Raw genomic sequence first — 19,055 nt, 5'->3', positions numbered from 1 at the left:
AATGCTGGACAATTGGTACATTTTAATGGAAATGAATTGTAATATGAAATCTAAGGAAATCATTAGTAACTGAATCTCCAATAAGAAGAGACAAAGCCAATTTACTTAGATTGGATCCTTTTTACCAGAATATTGAGCCCAGTTGAGTCTAATTCTATGTACCAAACTGAAGAATGTAAAAAACTTGGAAATATTTCAGAGGAGAGCCGCAAAAATTATTAAAAGGAAGGTCCAGAGCTGGGATAAAGCATACATATATAGTTAGCCAGGTTTTTAAATTAAAATCTCTGTGTATTTTTGTTCCTTAGAGACTTTGAGCTATCCAGGTGATTTGGCTTAGTAGAAAATCCCTGTGTATCATGGAGAGCAGAATTCTTTTTGGCATTTAAAATATGTACATTGCAAAAAGTAATATTAAGCAGTGTTGCACCCTCCTGTGTATTGTACCCTTGGTGACTTCCCGCCTGCATACCTTGCCTTTCCCTACCCAGTTCTGATTTTGGGAAGGTCTGAAAGAATTAGAATCACTGGAAGAAAACTGAGGGGAGATTAAAAGATTAACTATATAAGAATAATTGCTGTGAATATTATTATAATGTATGTGAACAAATACCTGTAATATTTCTATAGTATTAAAATGATAGGGTTCTAGCTTGGTCCAAAATAGGGAGCATTGTTGTATTTTGGCATTATTTTAAAGATAGCAAGAGATCTTTTCATTTAATAAAAGTGCAAAAAAAAAAATCTAAAAAATAAATATATAAATGATTGAGAAATAGAATAATATCAAGAATCTTGGATTTAAATAGTATTTTTCTTTCAAAACCTCAGTTCTTAAATTCAATTCAGCAATCATTTATAAAGTACTTATGATATGCAAGGTTGGACACCCCAAATTTTTAAAAATTAAGCTATTTCTACTCTCAAGGAATGTTTTAAACATCTAAACAGATTTCTCATTTATACCAAAGGAGACCATATTTCTTCTATTAAAGTCCGTTGTTCATATGTAAGAGGTACTATGTTACTTGAGTGTTTACTAACTATATATGCCAGGTACTATTTTGGGTATAAAACAAGACAAAATTAAATGATCCTTGCTGTCAAGAAGCTTATATTCTATTAGCAATACAACATTGAGCGTGGAATAAGTTAAAAAATACAAAGTAGTAAATGAAGGGGACACTAGTAATTAAGGAAGATCAAGAAAAGCTTAGTATAGAAAATGATTCTTGAATAAGATTTTATAAGGGGAAATAAGAGAATATACACCTGGTGTTTCTACAGAAATAGGAAAATGTGAAAGAAGGGACTTTTTGGAAGAAATAATGTTCTGCTTTGGACATGTTGAGTTTAAGATCCTGAGATATCCAGCTTGAAATGGCTATTGGGCAGTTAGTAATGTGGTACTGAAGCTCAGGATAAAGGTTGGGGATGGATAAACACATTAATTAGGTTAACAAGAGAATCCTAGGACAAAGTGTTTGAGAATAACCAGTTATGAAGAGTGGTATCAGGTTGAATTATGACAGGAGATTGTGTGATCAAATGAGAAGGAAAACCAGAAGAGAATAATATCCCAAAGAAAGTATTCAGGAGGAAAGTATAGCTAGCAGTGTCAAATACAGCAGAATGATAAAGAAGGATTCAGAATGAGGGGGAAATAGCCCACCAGATATGTCAATTAAGAGATTCTTACTTTGGAGAAAATAGTTTCACAAGTTATATTGCAATGTGTTGGAGTAATAAAACTAGTAGCAGCCAGAATAGATGCCTTTTTGTAAAAGGAGACAAAGGGAGGAAAGATATAGGGTGATAGTTTGAGAGGATGATGAAGTCTAGTGAAAGTATTTTAGGAATAGAGGAGACTTGGGCATGTTTGTGGGCAATAGAAAAAGAACCAGGATACAAGAAGAGATTGATGATTGTAGACAGGAATTGATAATTGAGGGGACAATCTATTAAATGAAGACAAGGAGGATAAGATAATGGCATATATAGAAGGGCAGGGAGAAGGGCTATCATGTTAAAAGAAAGGAAGAGAGTGTAGGATGGTTCAGAGAGCTTTGAGATGAAGAGAAGGGGAAAAGAGAACACAAATGGCAAATGAGGAGATAGTGTTAGGGGAGGTCTTGATTATTTAGAGAAATTCACCTAGATGAATAATTGTATTCTTTGATGCTAAATTATTAATTATTATTTTCTGAAGGAGTACTTTTAATGGACAAATAACACAGAGTAAAGGAATGGCCGTTCTGGGTAAGCCATATTAGGAAAAGCTTCTGGGAGCAAGTGTTTTAAAACAGGTCTTGAAATTATTTGGGAATGGACATGGAAGGATTTTTTGGCCACATGATTCATTTTTATTTGATTCTTCTGGGGTTCTAGTGCTTTGCCATCCCTGTTATTAGATTTTCCATTTTCCCAGGAACTTCACCTAAAAATATTGACTTCACACATTGAATGCTTATCAAATAAAATTGAATAATTAACTGAAGCCTCTAAGTTTGTAATATGTACTAATTTATAGTAACTTTCTTTTTATTCTTGACCTTCTATATTTCAAAGAATTCAGTAAATCTCATAGTATTTTATTTTTATAAAATGTTTGCTTACTTGAGCCAGTTTGTCAATGTTATTCTGAATGTTTTATGATTCTGTAAAGATTTTCATGGGTTCAAGGCTAATAAACTAGAACTAGAACTATTAATGGATATCATTTTATCTAAGGGCAGTTGTATTATTTACATAATCAAAAGCAACATAAAGTAGGGTGATGTTTGATCCACAGATCACAGAAAAAAAAAAAACTCTTTGCTAATGTTCTAGATGCATACTGGTAGTGTAGTGAAACCTCTCTTACTGACAGATTGTTTTAATTCAGTGGATAGTTGTTATAAACAATGTATGATCAATGTTAAAATATTTCCCCTCAAAAAATGTTCTAATAAATGAAATCTAATTTAATTCTTTTCATCAAATCTATTTGGAAAAACAAACTATCACTCTTGGCTCTACTGAGCCAGATTTCATTTTCTTATTTTATTTACAAATTTCCAAGAACCCTGGTTATTTCATCTGAAACATTGTAGTCTTCCTGAGGTCATGGAATTACTATTAGTCACACAATGACAAAAGACATTTATATCCATTCCAATTGAATTAAGCTGTTTTTAGTGTAAAATTCTGTACCTAAGAATAGTTTACTTTTCTTCCTTTGCTCTTTTTCTTCCTCTTTTCCTATAGCTCTCCTTTTTTTTCTTTTCTTTTTTTCTTCACTTCCCCTTTCCTCAATAATATTTCTAGAGAATATAGACTGATTTTAGTATCAATAATTTTGAGAAAATGATATTGTCTGCATTTACTTTTAAAATGAGCATATCTTAGTCATTATAATAACCAGTAGTGAAAATTATTTTCCTTTTTTTTTTTTTTTCATTTTCATACAGCTCCATCGAGCCTCTGTATCTCACATATGGAATTATATTTGCCTGTGGCTGCTCATTTACATACCAGCCATCATTGGTCATTTTGGGACATTATTTCAAGAAACGCCTAGGACTGGTGAATGGCATCGTCACTGCTGGCAGCAGCGTCTTCACAATATTACTCCCTTTACTTTTAAGGGTACTGATTGATAATTTGGGCCTGTTCAACACACTCAGAGTCTTATGCATCTTCATGTTTGTCCTATTTCTGGCTGGCTTTACCTACAAACCTTTTCATGGTGATGATGACAAATATAAAGACAATCAGAAAAAAGGGGAGAAAAAATTCTTTCTCTTTTCAAGGAGAAAGTTCAACCGTCCCAAAAAGATTTTTAATTTTGCCATCTTCAAGGTCACAGGTTATTCAGTCTGGGCTTTTGGAATCCCACTTGCACTTTTCGGATATTTTGTGCCTTACGTTCACTTGGTAAGTGTGCTTCTTTGGCTTATCTTGCAATCTTCTGTTAATACTTTATAGGTGAATATCTTGGTAGATGAAACAAATAATTTTTCAAGCTGAAGCTGTTTTGAAACACTCTCCTCCTTGTAATCCAGAGTCTCTTGTAAATATCTGAGGTCAAACCATCCATCAGAATCTCTTAAATAGCCAATCACAGTTGGCTTTGGGTCCTTAACAAAAACCTAACATACTCCCCCAAGGAGAGAAAAGAAAACAGAAAACAAAAAAATCCAATCAATTAAAAAGCTATTTTTAAAACTGAAATAATGACTATAGGTGAAAAAAAGGTCAAGAAGCTTGGAACAGATGATTTCCAAAGAAAGGTCTCTGTCATGAAGTCATTTCTTTGGGGGAGGCAGTAATCTTCATAGAGAACAAACAAAGTAAGTAGATAAGAAGACTTTTATCAATAGATAATTTTTCACAAGACAGATGCAGAAATTACATAATAGATATATGCAGGGCATTCACATTAAGGGGAAAGTTCTAAGAAAAGGAGGGTTACCTATATTCCAAGCAATGTTTTGGTTTATTTTTCCCCAAGATTTGTTTTTTAAATTAAATATTATTTTTTCAGTTAATTAAAATCTTCCTTCTTTTCCCTTTCCCTTTCCCCTACTGTCAAAAAAGTGAGAAAAACAAAGCCCTTGTTTAAAAATATGTGTATGGTCAAGCAAAACAAATTCTAGCATTGATCATGTCCAAAAAATTCAATCAATGTCATCTCTCTGTCAGGAAGTAGATAGCATCATTTATCATGAGTTCTCAGACAACTACTTTGGAAAAACGAAGTGCCAGAGAATTAAGATTTAGTAGAAAGCTAGAATTTCAAATTCCTTGAAATGTATGTTCCTATTTCAGAGAGCATATTTCAGTCTCTTTATATTGAAATTAGAGTAAATGGTAGCTAAAATATTTGTCCTATGGCAAACTTTACTCACAAGTTTGATTATGTCCCTTTTTTGTGTTCCTGCAGCAACCAGTGAACTTTATTTACAGCTCAATAGAGTTGAGAGTTGATCTATGATAAACACAAATGCTAGTTTAGATGGAATCCTGACAATGTCATAACTTGTGTGTACGTGTGTGTATGTGTTTGAGTGAACTTAGACCTCATTCAGTCAGAATTCATTTTGAGTCATCAACGTGATGTTTTATTTTGTTTTCTTTGTGAGATAGGTATCAAACTTATTTTGAATTCAGTACTAATGTTAATGTCTAATATTTATCCTAATTCTAGTCTTCAAAGCATTTATTATAAAGTGAGACTTAGTATGAATAGAACTGTAAATATTAATTTTTACAGTAACTACAGAATTGAATTCAAACCTCACCTTCTTAAATAAGCTATTTCAAATCTCCTACTTTCAATATTCTTATGTGTAAAATGAGAGAGTTCATATTTTTCAGTTGTAGTTGAGTTAAATTAGATTGTCTCTAAATTACCCTTCAGCTTAAAATTTTATGATTCTAGAAACTTAATTTTTTGGGGCTAATATTCTTAGCTATGAAAGGAGGTAGAGATCAAGACTAGAAGATTATAGAATCATAGATTTAGAAGCAGAGTAAACTCCCTCCTTTTACAAGTCAGGGAACTGAAACCCAGAGGAGGAAGTGACTTGTCCAACTTTACAAAAATAATAACTGGCCAAGCCAATATTGAAATTTAGTTTCTGTAACTGTAAACTCAATCTTCTTTCTACTGAGAAAGGAAGTGCAGAATACATATGTTTTGGAATTTTTGGTAACCTATGTTTTTGCTTCCAAAGTAAACCAGGGGAGAATGATTGGGTGTCAAGGTATGGGACAAGACTACAATATCATTGTTTTGTTTAACAAGATAATGGTTTTGTTAATAACTTAATCTTGGCCAGAGATTTTGTAACTAGATCAAGTGAAAAACATATGATCTTCTGACATAGATGTAATGAATTGCCATATCCTGATCTCAACTATTCTCAAATTTAGTATTGCTTTTAAGTCCTTCTCTTTGGAGAACCAATTTGAAAAAAAGATGCATCAGCATCTTTCCTCTTCTGTGTTATAGGTACATCTTCTTTAATTCCAGACAAAACCTGAGAACTTTTGTCCTCTCTTCTTAAACGGAGGATAGGATTACTTTGTTTCAGCTTCTTTGGAATATATATGAAGAAATCTTCATACAAGCCTTGAAAATTCAAAGGAGCAAAAGAGTTCTATACCCAATAAATACAATGTCATTTTAGAATAGCAGGGATTTATTGGGGGGCCTACATCATCCTTTAACCTATTGGCATTTCTTAAATCTCAGCTAAATACCAGGCACTGTGCCATTTGCCAAGAAACTCACCATTTGATAAAGATGATTATATACAAATGATACATACATTTATATACATATTTATATGTATGTACAGGATATACAGAGATAGGAGAGGGAAGCACCAGTTTTAAAGGAGACTAGAAAAGGCTTCTTGTAGATTATGGGATTTTAGCTGGGACGAAGGAATCTAGAAAAGCCAGGAGACAATTGAAGAGGGAGAGAATGGTAGGTACTCACAAGGATAGAAGATGGGGGCGTCTTGTGTCAGGATCAGCAAAAAAGGTCAATGTCTATGGATTGGCAGAGATTATGTGGGTTGGGAGGCATGTAAGGTGTAAGAAGTTTGGAAAGGTAGGGAGGACCAGGTTATGAAGACCTTTGAATGCCAAGTAGAGAATTTTATATTTGATCTGGAGATGATAAGGAGCTAGTGGAGTTTTTCATACCTTTTTTCATAAGGTTGACATGTTTAGAATTTTGCTTTAAGAAGAACACTGATAAGTGAATGTAGGGTAGACTAGTTTAGATTTGAGGTAGTGAAACCAACCAGCAAGCTATTGCAATACTTTTCAGGCTAAAGAACACATTCCTTTTTTAAGTACTGAAAACTGGCAAATCAATTGCTTTTCAGGAAACATACTTTCTGAAATGATTTTTCTGGATATATGCTTAGGAAGTATCTGTTTGGTCATTTTTTTTTAAGTACCAGGAATCTATTCTGAAACAATTGTTCCTTTAAGATTTGGGCATCTATTGAGTGTACTGTTAAACTTGATTATCTTGTTTGAAAAAAAATTAGTGATCCTGGAGAAAAAGAAATATATATTATTCTTCATTAAGAATATATAGTGTTTGCAAACTTTATATTCCCATAATCTGATGAGATCATGATAATATAAGTTGAATTGAATTGGCTTTTAGCATACAGAACAGTAATTCAATAGTACCATTAATTCTTGTAACAAACCCGATTTCATCTCTACTTTTCTTTCCTTCTCCTCCATTTTGATTGAAGAAATTTATAAATATATTCTTTTCTTTCTCTTCTTCCCTTTCCTCTCCTTTCCCTCTCTTTTTCTCCTTTTCTCTCTCCCCCCTCATTGCTTTGGGACAAAAATCACTACAGTCAGGTAACATAAACAATCCCTACTTTAAAAAAAAATAAATGATGGGGTAGAGCTAAATGGTGCAATGGATAGATTCAGGAGGACCTGAGTTCAAATTTGACATCAGACACTTCATACTTACTAGACTCTAGGCAAATCACTTAAGTCATACCACCACCATACCACAACCCCTAAAAAAAAAGAGAAATATATTCTGAAAGTTGGCTGTTGCATTTTTGATGTATTATTTTTTAAGGTCTAAATTAGAAAGATGAGTTTCTTCTGACTTAAGATTCTTGCACAATCTTTTCCTTGGTATTTTCTTACACTTCTATGTTTACCCAAGGAGAAGTGGCTACAGTAGAACACAAGTCTTAACTTTTAAAAGTTAAGGAAACTACTATACAACTTGTTTCCCAAGTTGGAGTCCTTTCTGATAATTGTTTCTTCTGGGACCAGGGCTCTATTCTAACCTAAGTATGGTGGTATTACCTTGGAAGTTTCTTAGAAAAGTATTGCTTCTCACCCCAACAAGTCTAGATATGGAATTACTTTATGGAAATACTCTAGCTATGTACAATACATATGATTCAAAAAAGAGCACTGTACACTAAGTTTGTTCTATGTATTTTGAGGACGGTTCTTGATCTCTTAGTATTTGTCACTTTGGAGTTATTTGTAGACACTTAGTCAAACTTGTAGCAGCTAATGTCTCATGATAAAATGACCATGAACAAAAATGAGAGATTTTTGCCAATGAACTTACAGTTTATTTTTTAAAGCTTTTTATTTTAAAAATATATTTAGATTGTCATCTACCCTTGCAAACCCTTGTGTTCCAATTATTTTTTTCTTCTTTCCTTCCCTCTGCTCCCTCAGACAGTAAGTACTCTTTATGTTATTAAGCATGTGCAATTCTTCTCTACATATTTTCTTTTTATAATTTTCCCCCTCTGAGGCTGGGGTTAAGTGACTTGCTCAGGGTCACACAGCTAGGAAGTGTTAAGTGTCTGAGACCAGATTTGAACTTGGGTCCTCCTGAATTCAAGGCTGGTGCTCTATCCACTGTGCCACCTAACTGCCCCCTTCTCTACATATTTTCACAAATATCATGCTGCACAAGAAAAATCAGATTCAAAAGGGAAAACAAATGAGAAAGAAAACAAAAAGCAAGCAAACAACAAAAAAGTGAAAGTATTATGTTGTGATCCACATTCAGTTGCAGCAGTCTTCTGGGTGCAGATAGGTCTCTCCATCATAAGTCCGTTGGAACTGGATCGAATTACCTCATTGATGAAAAAAGCCACATGCATCAGATTGATCCATCGAATAATCTTGTTGCTGTATACAATGTTCTCTTTGTTCTGCTCGCTTCACTTAGCATTAGTTCATGTCAGTCTTTCCAAGCTTTTCTGAAATCATCCTCCTGATCATTTCTTAGGGAACAATGATATTCCATAACATTCATATTCCATAACTTATTCAGCCATTCTCCAATTGAAGAGCATCCACTCAGTTTCCAGTTCCTTGCCACTACAAAAAGGGCTGTCACTAACATTTTTGCTCATGTGGATCCTTTTCCCTCCATTATGATCTCTTTGGAATACAGATCCAGTAGAGACACTACACATTTTGCTCTCCAAAATGGTTGGATCAGTTCACAACTCCATCAATAATGTATTGGTATCCCACTTTTTCCACGTTTCCCCCCCCTAACATATATCATTATCTTTTCTTGTCATTTTAGCCAATCTGAAAAGTATGTAGTGCTGCCACAGAATTGTCTTAATTTGTAGTTCTCTGATCAATAGTGATTAGAGCATTTTTCATATGACTAGAAATGGTTTTTAATTTCTTCATCTACTTATATCTTTTGACCATTTATCAAGTGGAAAATGGCTTACTTTCTTATAAATTTGAGTCAGTTTTATATATATTTTAGAAATAAGGTCTTTATCAGAACTCTTGGGTATAAAAATTTTCCCCCAGTTTTTTTACTTCCTTTCTAATTTTGTCTCCATTGGTTTTGTTTATACAAAACCTTTTAACTTAATATAATCAAAATTATTGATTTTGCATTCCATAATGTCCTCTAGTTATTCCTTGGCCACAAAGAAGGCAGTCCTTCTTAGAGATCTGAAAGTTATTCTCCTTTTAATTTGTTTATATTATCACTCTTTATGTCTAAATCATGAATCCATTGCAACCTTATCTTGGTATAGGGTGTTTAGGTGTAGGTCAGTGCCTAGTTTCTGCCATACCATTTACAATTTTCCCAGCAATTTTTGTTAGATAATGAGTTCCTATACCAGAAGCTGTAGTCTTTGGGTTTATCAAACAATAGATTACTATAGTCATTGACTATTGTGTATTGTGAACTTAATCTAATCCATTGATCAACTACTCTTATTTTTTAGCCAATACCAAATGGTTTTGATGACCATTGCTTTATAATATAGTTTTAGGAGTAGTACAGGTAGGCCACCTTCATTTGCATTTTTTCATTAATTCCCTTGAAATTCTTGATCTTTTGTTCTTCTTTGATCTTCTTTTCTAGCTCTGAAAATAATTTTTGGGGATTTGATTGGTATGGTATGATTTAGGGTAGAATTGTCACTTTTATTACATTAGCTTGATCTACTCATGAGCATTTCCAGTTGATTAGATCTGACTTTATTTGTGTGGAAAGTTTTTTGTAATTGTGATCATATAGTTCCTGACTTGGCAGGTAGTCTCCCAAATATTTTATATTATTTTCATTTTAAAGTTTAACAGGTTCTGCTTTTTTAAAAAAAGAAATACTTAATGATGTGTATAATAGAAAGATCTCTTGGGTCTGGAATCAGAAGAACTGGTTTCAAATTCCACCTGGGTAAATTACTTTTCATTACCAGGATTTCAGTTCCCTTATCTATAAAATTGGGTGTGTGGTGGATTTTGTTCTTTCAGATCCATTCATTTCAATTCTTAAAGTACATGATCCTAGATAGTGTCAACTGTTCAATAGAGTTTTTGTATTACATCTATTATAAATACTTTTATACTATAATGATAAATTTGTTGCTAACATTTCAGAGATTTCTGAGTTTCCTAGAAATTGTTTTATAATGGACTTTCACAGAAACTTTCAGCCACTGTCCTCTATGAGCTGTTCTAGAGGTTTGGTGAAAACCATTTTGCAGTTTTTATTTTGTTTTTATTTTAGTTTACTCACCAATCATATGTATTTCCTGAAACATGTTAACAGGAAAACAGTGATTCATCTCTTGGAAAGTCAATGTTCTATATTTTATTGTCATGTTTTCAAAGAACAGGTCTTGATAATAAAATAGAGGTGTGTTGCTTTTGTAACAGATAGCTGTTGTCTGCTCAGGAGAAACTTTGACCTGCTTTAAAAAAAATCATAATCTTGATTTTGTGACTAAAGAACTTACATTTTAATTGCTGATGAGGCAAAGCTAATAGATGGATTGACTGCAAGTTCAGTGAACAGTAGCAGAGTTCATAGTATCTTAGAATCTGAGTCAAAAAGGATCTTTGAGCCCATCTAGTTCAACCAGTGTTTGAACAACTTCCTCTTTCATGTCCCTAATATGTGATTAATTAGTTTTTGTTTAAAGACTTCCAGTGAGGATGAGCTCCCTGTCTTTAGAGGAAGCCATTTATTTAAGAGCCTAAGAATTAGGAAATCCTTTCTTAGACCAAGTCTAAATTTGCTTCTTTGTAGCTTTCATCTATGGCATCCTGGTTTCTCTGCCTTCTGGGGCCTCAGCTTTTCAAGTTCTCTCTAAAATGTAGAAGATCATAATTTCCTGAAGTAGCCCATTCTCATTGAAATGCCAGTTCTTCCTTAAATAAACTTCCCTAAACTGATTGGTCCCAGCTTTGTTCCCAGTGGTCCTAAAGAATGACTTTAGCTATCTTTTTAAATTGTTTTTTAAAGTGAGAAACACATTCTGAAGGAAACAGTAGAAAGTGTGATCTCCTTATGAAACCAGACATACATTTTTACCATTCTCAATAACATAAAATGTTTCTGGATATACTGATTACCTCATTTTTAGACTCAGCCACAATAAGAGATATTACAAGATTTTGGTTGTCTCAATTTATAGTCAATAATACTTTGGGAGCATAGATCTTTTAGTCTTGGGCATCTCCAACAGCAGCTAGTAGTTGGCAATGTCCTTTCCATTTTTCCAGGGTAGGTCTATCATGTTTTCCTTTTATGTCAGGAAACAATATATTTTGCTATTTCTTCTTGAACCTAGAGTACATCTGATGTGCTACTTGGTGACTGACCTCAGCAAATGCCAGCCCATCCCCCTCAACTGAAATAGAAAGTTTTCCTCAGCATACTTCCTCATTGGATCTAAAGGCAGCAGCAGTTTTTGAGTAAGCACTAGAGATTCCTTGTGTTTTATCAGCATGTGATAATGGAAAAAGCACTGGATTTGATGTTGACATTTAAATTTCTGCTTTGCCAATAATTACTAATGTGACTTTAAATAAGTCATTTTTAAAAATCTTACTTTCCTTAACAGTAAAGAGAGTTAAACTAGATGTTATCTCTCAGTATGATACTATTATCTTTACTGTGGTGGTATCTAATGAGGATGGAGAACCCAAAAAAAGTGGGAGTGCAGGGGGAGAGAGACAGACAAAGAAGAACCTACCCAGGGCCCATCTGGGTCCTCTTGAGTTGAAAAGTAGTAAAAGTGATGTGAAGTTAAAATTCTGGTTCTGAGCCCCACAAGGAAAGACTTCTGGGGGAGTAGGACTAGGGACTCTAGGAGTAGGAGTAAAGGTAGGTACTCTAATTTCCAAGAATAGGTACTCCCCTCTAGTCAGAGGGGAGAAAAAGCTAAGGGAAGTAATGTCAATTAAACTTTGAGTAAGCAGTGAAAAGTTTACCTCTGGGAAGAGCATCTTGTTCTCTGGAATTGAAAACCAAGCAGAACAGCACATACATTGGACATTAATAATATTCTTAGGAAATTAATTTCTTAGAGAAGATCTTTCATACTTTACATTACTCAGAATATTAATGAGTTAAGCCTACTAGAAATGAGTATTAATTGGGTTTGACTGGATATTATATTTGTGAGAAGAAAATTGTCATACAACAATGAGAGGTAGTTGGAAAGCAGGATGAAATTTATCTTTGCGAAAACTTGTTCTCCTTTAATGTAACTCTGATCAGCTAGTAGTGTTAGCTTCTTAACTCTTTTCTTCTGATCCTTCTCTCTCTTTTTTTCTCATAATCGTAATTTTTTCAAATTACATCCATTTTTATAAGATTTTGAGTTCCATATTTTTCCCTCCCTCCTCTCCAAGACAGCTTGCAGTCTGACATAAGCCATACATGCACAATCATGCCAAATATATTAGTCATGTTGTGAAAGAAAAATCAGAATAAAAAGAAAACTCACGGAAGACAAACCTCCAAGGTTAATATCTTTCTCTGGATGTGGATGCCATTTTCCTTCACAAGATTTGGAATTATCTTTGATTACTATATTATTGAGAAGAGATAAATCTTTCATAGTTGATCATCTTACAATGTTGTTGTTAACTGTGTATGATGTTCTCTTCTCACTTCACTCAGCATCAATTCATGTAAGTCTTTCCAGGTTTTCCTGTAATTTGACCCTACTTGTCCAGCTGCTTGCTATCTATCTTTCTTTCTTTCTTTCTTTCTTTCTTTCTTTCTTTCTTTCTTTCTTTCTTTCTTTCTTTCTTTCTTTCTTTCTTTCTTTCTTTCTTTCTTTCTTTCTTTTTCTTTCTTTTTCTTTCTTTCTTTCTTTCTTTCTTTCTTTCTTTCTTTCTTTCTTTCTTTCTTTCTTTATCTATGTATCTATCTAAAAACTTATGATCTAGTTATCATCTAAATAATTTAAATCATTTTCCTATATTTTGAGTCTTTTTTTTCTAATTGTGTCCAAGTCTTCATGAGTCTTTTGGAGGTTTGCCATTTCCTTCTCTAGCTCATTTTACTTTTAGGGAACTGAGGCAAACAGGGTCAAGTGACTTGTTCAGGGTCCCACAGCTAGTAAATATCTGAGACTGGATTTTAACTCAGGAAGAGGGAGTCTTACTGACTCCAGCCCTGTACTCTACTGTGCTTCCCAGAAGCCCTTTCCCTACATTTATATTAAATTTGTTATCCTCAATAGTATTAAAGGTTGAAAGAAAATACTATACTAAACCTTCTTTTTTCCAATTAAATGATCACCTTTTTCTCTGCATCTTGGTAGCTAGAAGACCTAATAAAGCATCAAAATAGTAGAGCAAAATAATCTTTATTTATTTATTATTTTTACAGTGGAAAAAAGTCTTTATTAACCAGGAAACACATAATGTAATTAAAAAGTGAATGTACAGAAAATAGCCTCCAACTCTGTAAACAAAGAGAGTAGTGGTAGATAATACCTAAGGATGCTTCTAGCTTTAAACTTATTTTTTTTTCCAGAAAAAAAAACATGTTTAATCACTGTCTTATTGCCTTTCCCTCCCATTTTCTTTTTTTTTTAAATTAATTTTATAATTATAAATTTTTTTGACAATATATATGCATGAGTAATTTTTTTAAATAACATTATCCCTTGTATTCATTTTTCCAAATTTTCCCCTCCCTTCCTCTATTCCCTCCCCCCGATGACAGGCAATCCCATACATTTTACATGTGTTACAGTATAACCTAGATACAATATGTGTGTGTAAATCCAATTTTCTTGTTGCACATTAATTTTTAGCTTCCGAAGGTATAAGTAACCTGGGTAGATAGACAGTAGTGCTAACAATTTACATTCACTTCCCAGTGTTCCCTCTCTGGGTGTAGTTATTTCTGTCCATCATTGATCAACTGGAAGTGAGTTGGATCTTCTTTATGTTGAAGATATCCACTTCCATCAGTATTGTTGTTGATGTGTACAACGATCTTCTGGTTCTGCTCACTTCACTCAGCTTCAGTTCATGCAACTCTCTCCAAACCTTTCTGAATTCATCCTGCTGATCATTTCTTACAGAGCAATAATATTCCATAACCTTCATATACCATAATTTACCCAACCATTCTCCAATTGATGGACATCCATTCATCTTCCAGTTTCTAGCCACTAAGAAGAGAGCTGCCACAAACATTTTGGCACTCACAGGTCCCTTTCCCCTCTTTAGTATTTCTTTGGGATATAAGCCCAGTAATAGCACTGCTGGATCAAAGGGTATGCACAGTTTGATAACTTTTGGGGCATAGTTCCAAATGAGCAAAATAATCTTAATGGCAGAATCAAAATGGTAATAACAATAATAACGCAAAGAGTTTTATATATGTTGTCTCATTTGATCCTTAGATATGCTTTTAAAATTAGGTTTTGATAGACTGGTACAATGTAAAAAGTGGTGGGATTTGGATTCAAAGGCTCTGGATTTCAGCCCCTGCTTAGGTACAATGTGGTTTTGAGGAAGCCTTTTTTTGAGTCTCAGTTTTCTCAGCTAAAAATAAGCAGATTGGTTTCTGAGGTCCCCTCTAGATCTCAATTTGTGAGGAAAATTCCTCAATTGAGGAAGAGTGTCATCTTTTACCCATCTTCTCTCCAACGCCTTTTCATAGTTCCTTATCTTAGAGTATTCCTAGCTTTTCCTGCAGTTCAGAACAACTATTATTACTTCTTCACATGTACATCTTTTACTATAATAAATTCTTGCTGAGATATTAGCTCCTAATTTTATTTGATAGCATCAAATCAAAAATAGGTGATCAAAGAAAGCATTTATTCATTTCTTCCTCCTTGTCCTTGCCTATTATCATCCCTCTCTTCCAGCTGTCTAACAAAAAAATTTATTCTACCTATCCTCTTAGAACTATGGTGGCTTTTTGTGAGGGGTTGTATTAAATACTAGTCAAGCTACTTTTTCATGTGCTGTGGCTATTTAGGAGCTGTTGTCAGAGTCAGCCAGGAGAAGAGTGACAAATATTTTCTCAGATCAGCTTTCATTTTCTCATCCAAAACTAGCTGAGAATTAAGGATGAGAACTTAGTGATTTTGGTTAAACTAGAATAAGAAGATTCCAATATGGAAGAGGCACAAACACTTTAGTTATAAGACCAGTGCAGAGAGAAGATTATGTATTTCAGTATCCCTTGTCTCATTTTGATTGGATCCAAAGTGAATCTACTTTATACCAATTTCTGCCCTCTCTTTGAGGTTCCCATGCATTTTCTTTGTAGGTAATAACCACATGACAGAGGGGGAAAATGTCTATATATTCTGATAAAGATTCATTCTCTGATAAAGATTTTTCTCTTCCATACTATTTTTCTGTCTCCCTAGATTCCAGCTTCTAAACTGTAGGTCACACATACTCTTGTAATTGAGAATGGGAAACTGATTTCTTATAAGTAAATGAGTGAAAAGGGATAGAGTGTGAAAAACTTAAGAATCCCTGATTTAGATAATTAGCATTTTTTCTATCTCCCTTTGCCCCTGTGTTGATGTCATTCAAGATTAGTCATTTCATGTATAGTAGAACTGCACATATTTAATATATACTGGATTATGGGGAAGGGAGAGGGAAAAATTTGGAACACAAGGTTTTGCAAAGGTAAATGTTGAAAACTATCTTTGCATATATGCTTGTGGATTGCAAAAAAAAATAAATTAGTTATTCCAAGAAAATCTAAAGTTAAAAGTTTCACCTCATTAAAAGAGTATTACTAGAAAGGAAAACTGGCTATTAAACAGTAAACAATCCGGCCCTGTTATTACAGAATCACAGGATGTTTAATAGCAGAAGAGATAATCTAGTTCCAACTCTTAGAATCATCTTAAGATGTGGAAACTTAGGACCTGAATGAGGAATTGATCTTAATGATATAATTATGCCCTACCTGCAGTTAGTCATTGATTTTTAGGATGTTGAATAAAAATAAAATCTTATTTACAGATTGAGAATGATCTGCTTTAATATAGCAAAACCTCACTTTACACAAGTCAGTATTTAAAAAACTTCAGTTATCAGTAGATTTTCCTATAAAAGAGGTAAATTTTCCTTTTATCTCCAATTTTTTTTTCTGGAGGCATATCTTGTGGATATTTTCATCCTATGAAAAAGTTGGTCAGACAAATAAATATGCTTTTCTAGCTGTCCCATTGAAATATGACATCTTCACTAAGGAAAAGACAATCTTATCTTGTTTTTGTAAAATATCAACTTATGCAACTTGTGTTTTAGAATGTTGTATATATGGAATCACTTTTACCATTGAAACTTTAAGTTTCTATGTAAATGTCTATGGATATTATTGAACCAGTAAAGGACCTAACATAACTGTAGGCTATATAAAAATAACAATAGAAAAATTATTAGTTATTTATACAATCTAAATCTACATTGTGGAAACAGTCAGCAACTTATTAATTATAATGAACTTCACAGTAGCATTGGATTGTTTTTTAATAGTGAAATTTTAGCCTATGCTGTTTACTTTCTCCTACGCCTATTTCCGTCTTGTTCTAATGCCTACAATTTGAATATTTGCCATTAAACAAAAAGTGATGCCTATGTTTGGGACCACATGATTCAAATAGCTGTGCTCTATAAGCATGGATAATTGAGTGTAGTGGTCTGTCTGACCTGGAAATAAATCAGCTCTGTCACGAACTACTAGTGCAACCTTAAGTAAGTCACTTCTCTCTGCCTCAATTTTCTCATCTGCAAAATGCAAAGGTTGAAGTCTGCATTTTGTAAGATTTAGCTCAAAATTTCATACTAATGTAATATGTGACTGTAATAGCCACATCAATAATTAATTTAATCAAAAGAGTATTGTTGTTGAAAGCTATCACCTTGGGAGACCATATACTTATTTAAAAATTACTATAGCTACTTAAAACATTTTTTGGAATAGCTAAAGAGTTATTTTATGAAAACATATTATAAAATATAAATTTGTTTTTAAATAAATTATAAACAGGATTTTTAAAAAATCTTATTAACCAGCTTTGATTATCAAAGTTGCTGCAGATTTTTTTTTGACTGTTTCTAAAAATCAAATCTGTATCCAAAGAGAACCCTGAATATGGTTACAAAGAGGTACTTCAGTGTCTGAAGGCAATTGCAAAAAAATGTATTAAATCATAGTAGTATCTTTGGAATAAATATATAGCTTCTCCAGGAGATTATTCTTTAGGAAAACACTATACTCATTTGGAGATAGACATATGTATACTTACATACACATACATATATAGGTATCAGTTAACTATATATAAAAGATTATACTTTTTAATAATTATTATATTATTATATTTTTATAATTATATTATAATTATTATATTATAATATATAATTTTAATAATGTAATAATTATACATACAATTATACTTCTCTAAAAATTTCATTTGTTTAAAGGATTAGTTGCTACTATTAAAAATAGTCACATACAAGTAAATCAAACAATTTCCATCTACCACTTATGTGACTATGTTTTACCAGTAGCCATCTACATACATAAGTACTTTAGATAAGTCACCTAACAGGAAGTCAGTGACTTCAACTATAAAATGGCATTTAAACTAAATGATTTCTGAAGTCTCTTCCATTTTGGATGTTTTTTGCCTTTATACATATTTACTGTTCTATCTCTAAGGATCATAGATTTAGAAGTAGAAGCTATCTAATCTAATCTCCTAATTTCACAGATGAGGAAACTGGGGCCTAATAATATGGATGCAGATCGAAGTCTATGACTCCAAATTCAGCATTCTTTCCACAACTGAACAGAAATTTTTCTTAGAACCTTATATGGGAGCATAGAGAGAGTCAAAAGTCTGGCTCTACTACATTAGAACTACAGGGTAGTTTATTATAAAATCCACTGAGGCAGCTCTATCCCATATGCAATCTTTTTATTATATTAGCTTCTCAAGTACAAAGTCCCATATGATCTAATCTTGCTTTCTTTTCTCTTTTTGGTAAAAGAAAGGGGAAAAACCTTGGGCACAGCTCCCAAATCTGTGCAAAAATTTCTAAATGATACTTTTCCTAATTAATCCCACCAGCTTTCTGAGCTTTGAGGCTCCTAGTATAAAGAGATCCTAGTATAAAATTTAATTTACAGCTTGTATTCAAGATTAGGTATTAACCTTTCTAACAGATTTTTAGCATATTTCCAAGTTAGTTCTCTCTCTCTTTTCTCTCTCTCTCTCTCTCTCTCTCTCTCTCTCTCTCTCTCTCTCTCTCTCTCTCTCTCTCTCTCTCTCTCTGTGTGTGTGTGTGTGTGTGTGTGTGTGTGTGTATGTGTTAGGTCCTTTTTGTGTTTTATGTTTTGAACTTTGTCAATGAGAGAATTTTTTTGCTAGAAATTTCACTACACTTCATGTTTAAAGAATGGAAAAGACAGCAACTAATCTCTGTGTAAGGAATGAACAAATTTGTGAAAAGAATGTTCAGAATTCTATAGATGGGAGTAAATGGGAGATGTCATATATATGGCATTTGTGCTTTTTTTGCAGTCTTTGATCCGTTTGCTGTATTGTACTTTTACTATAGAATATTACAATATTTGTAGAGTCCCTATCCATATTAGATAGGAAATTAGGTGTTTTGAATTATATTTGTTAATTGTGTTTTTTTTTTTTTTTTTTTTAGCTAGCCAAACATCTGATATGATAGTAGTAGTCTAAAAGTAAAACAGC

At 33.1% G+C, this 19,055-nt stretch overlaps 1 protein-coding gene across 1 annotated transcript in view; it reads left to right on the top strand.

Moving 5' to 3' along the window:
• SLC16A10 (solute carrier family 16 member 10) overlaps nucleotides 1-19,055 on the top strand; it is a 107,468-nt gene that overhangs the window by 61,874 nt on the left and 26,539 nt on the right. The window contains exon 3 of the mRNA XM_074310091.1: nucleotides 3,450-3,915. Within this exon, the coding sequence (XP_074166192.1) occupies nucleotides 3,450-3,915 (466 nt within the window). The remainder of the gene's footprint in view (nucleotides 1-3,449; nucleotides 3,916-19,055) is intronic.

Source organism: Sminthopsis crassicaudata, chromosome 4 (genome assembly GCF_048593235.1).
Source record: "Sminthopsis crassicaudata isolate SCR6 chromosome 4, ASM4859323v1, whole genome shotgun sequence".
NCBI classification, from domain to species: Eukaryota; Metazoa; Chordata; class Mammalia; order Dasyuromorphia; family Dasyuridae; genus Sminthopsis; species Sminthopsis crassicaudata.
Note: the sequence above shows the minus strand (reverse complement) of the source record. Positions and strands in the feature narration are given on the sequence as shown.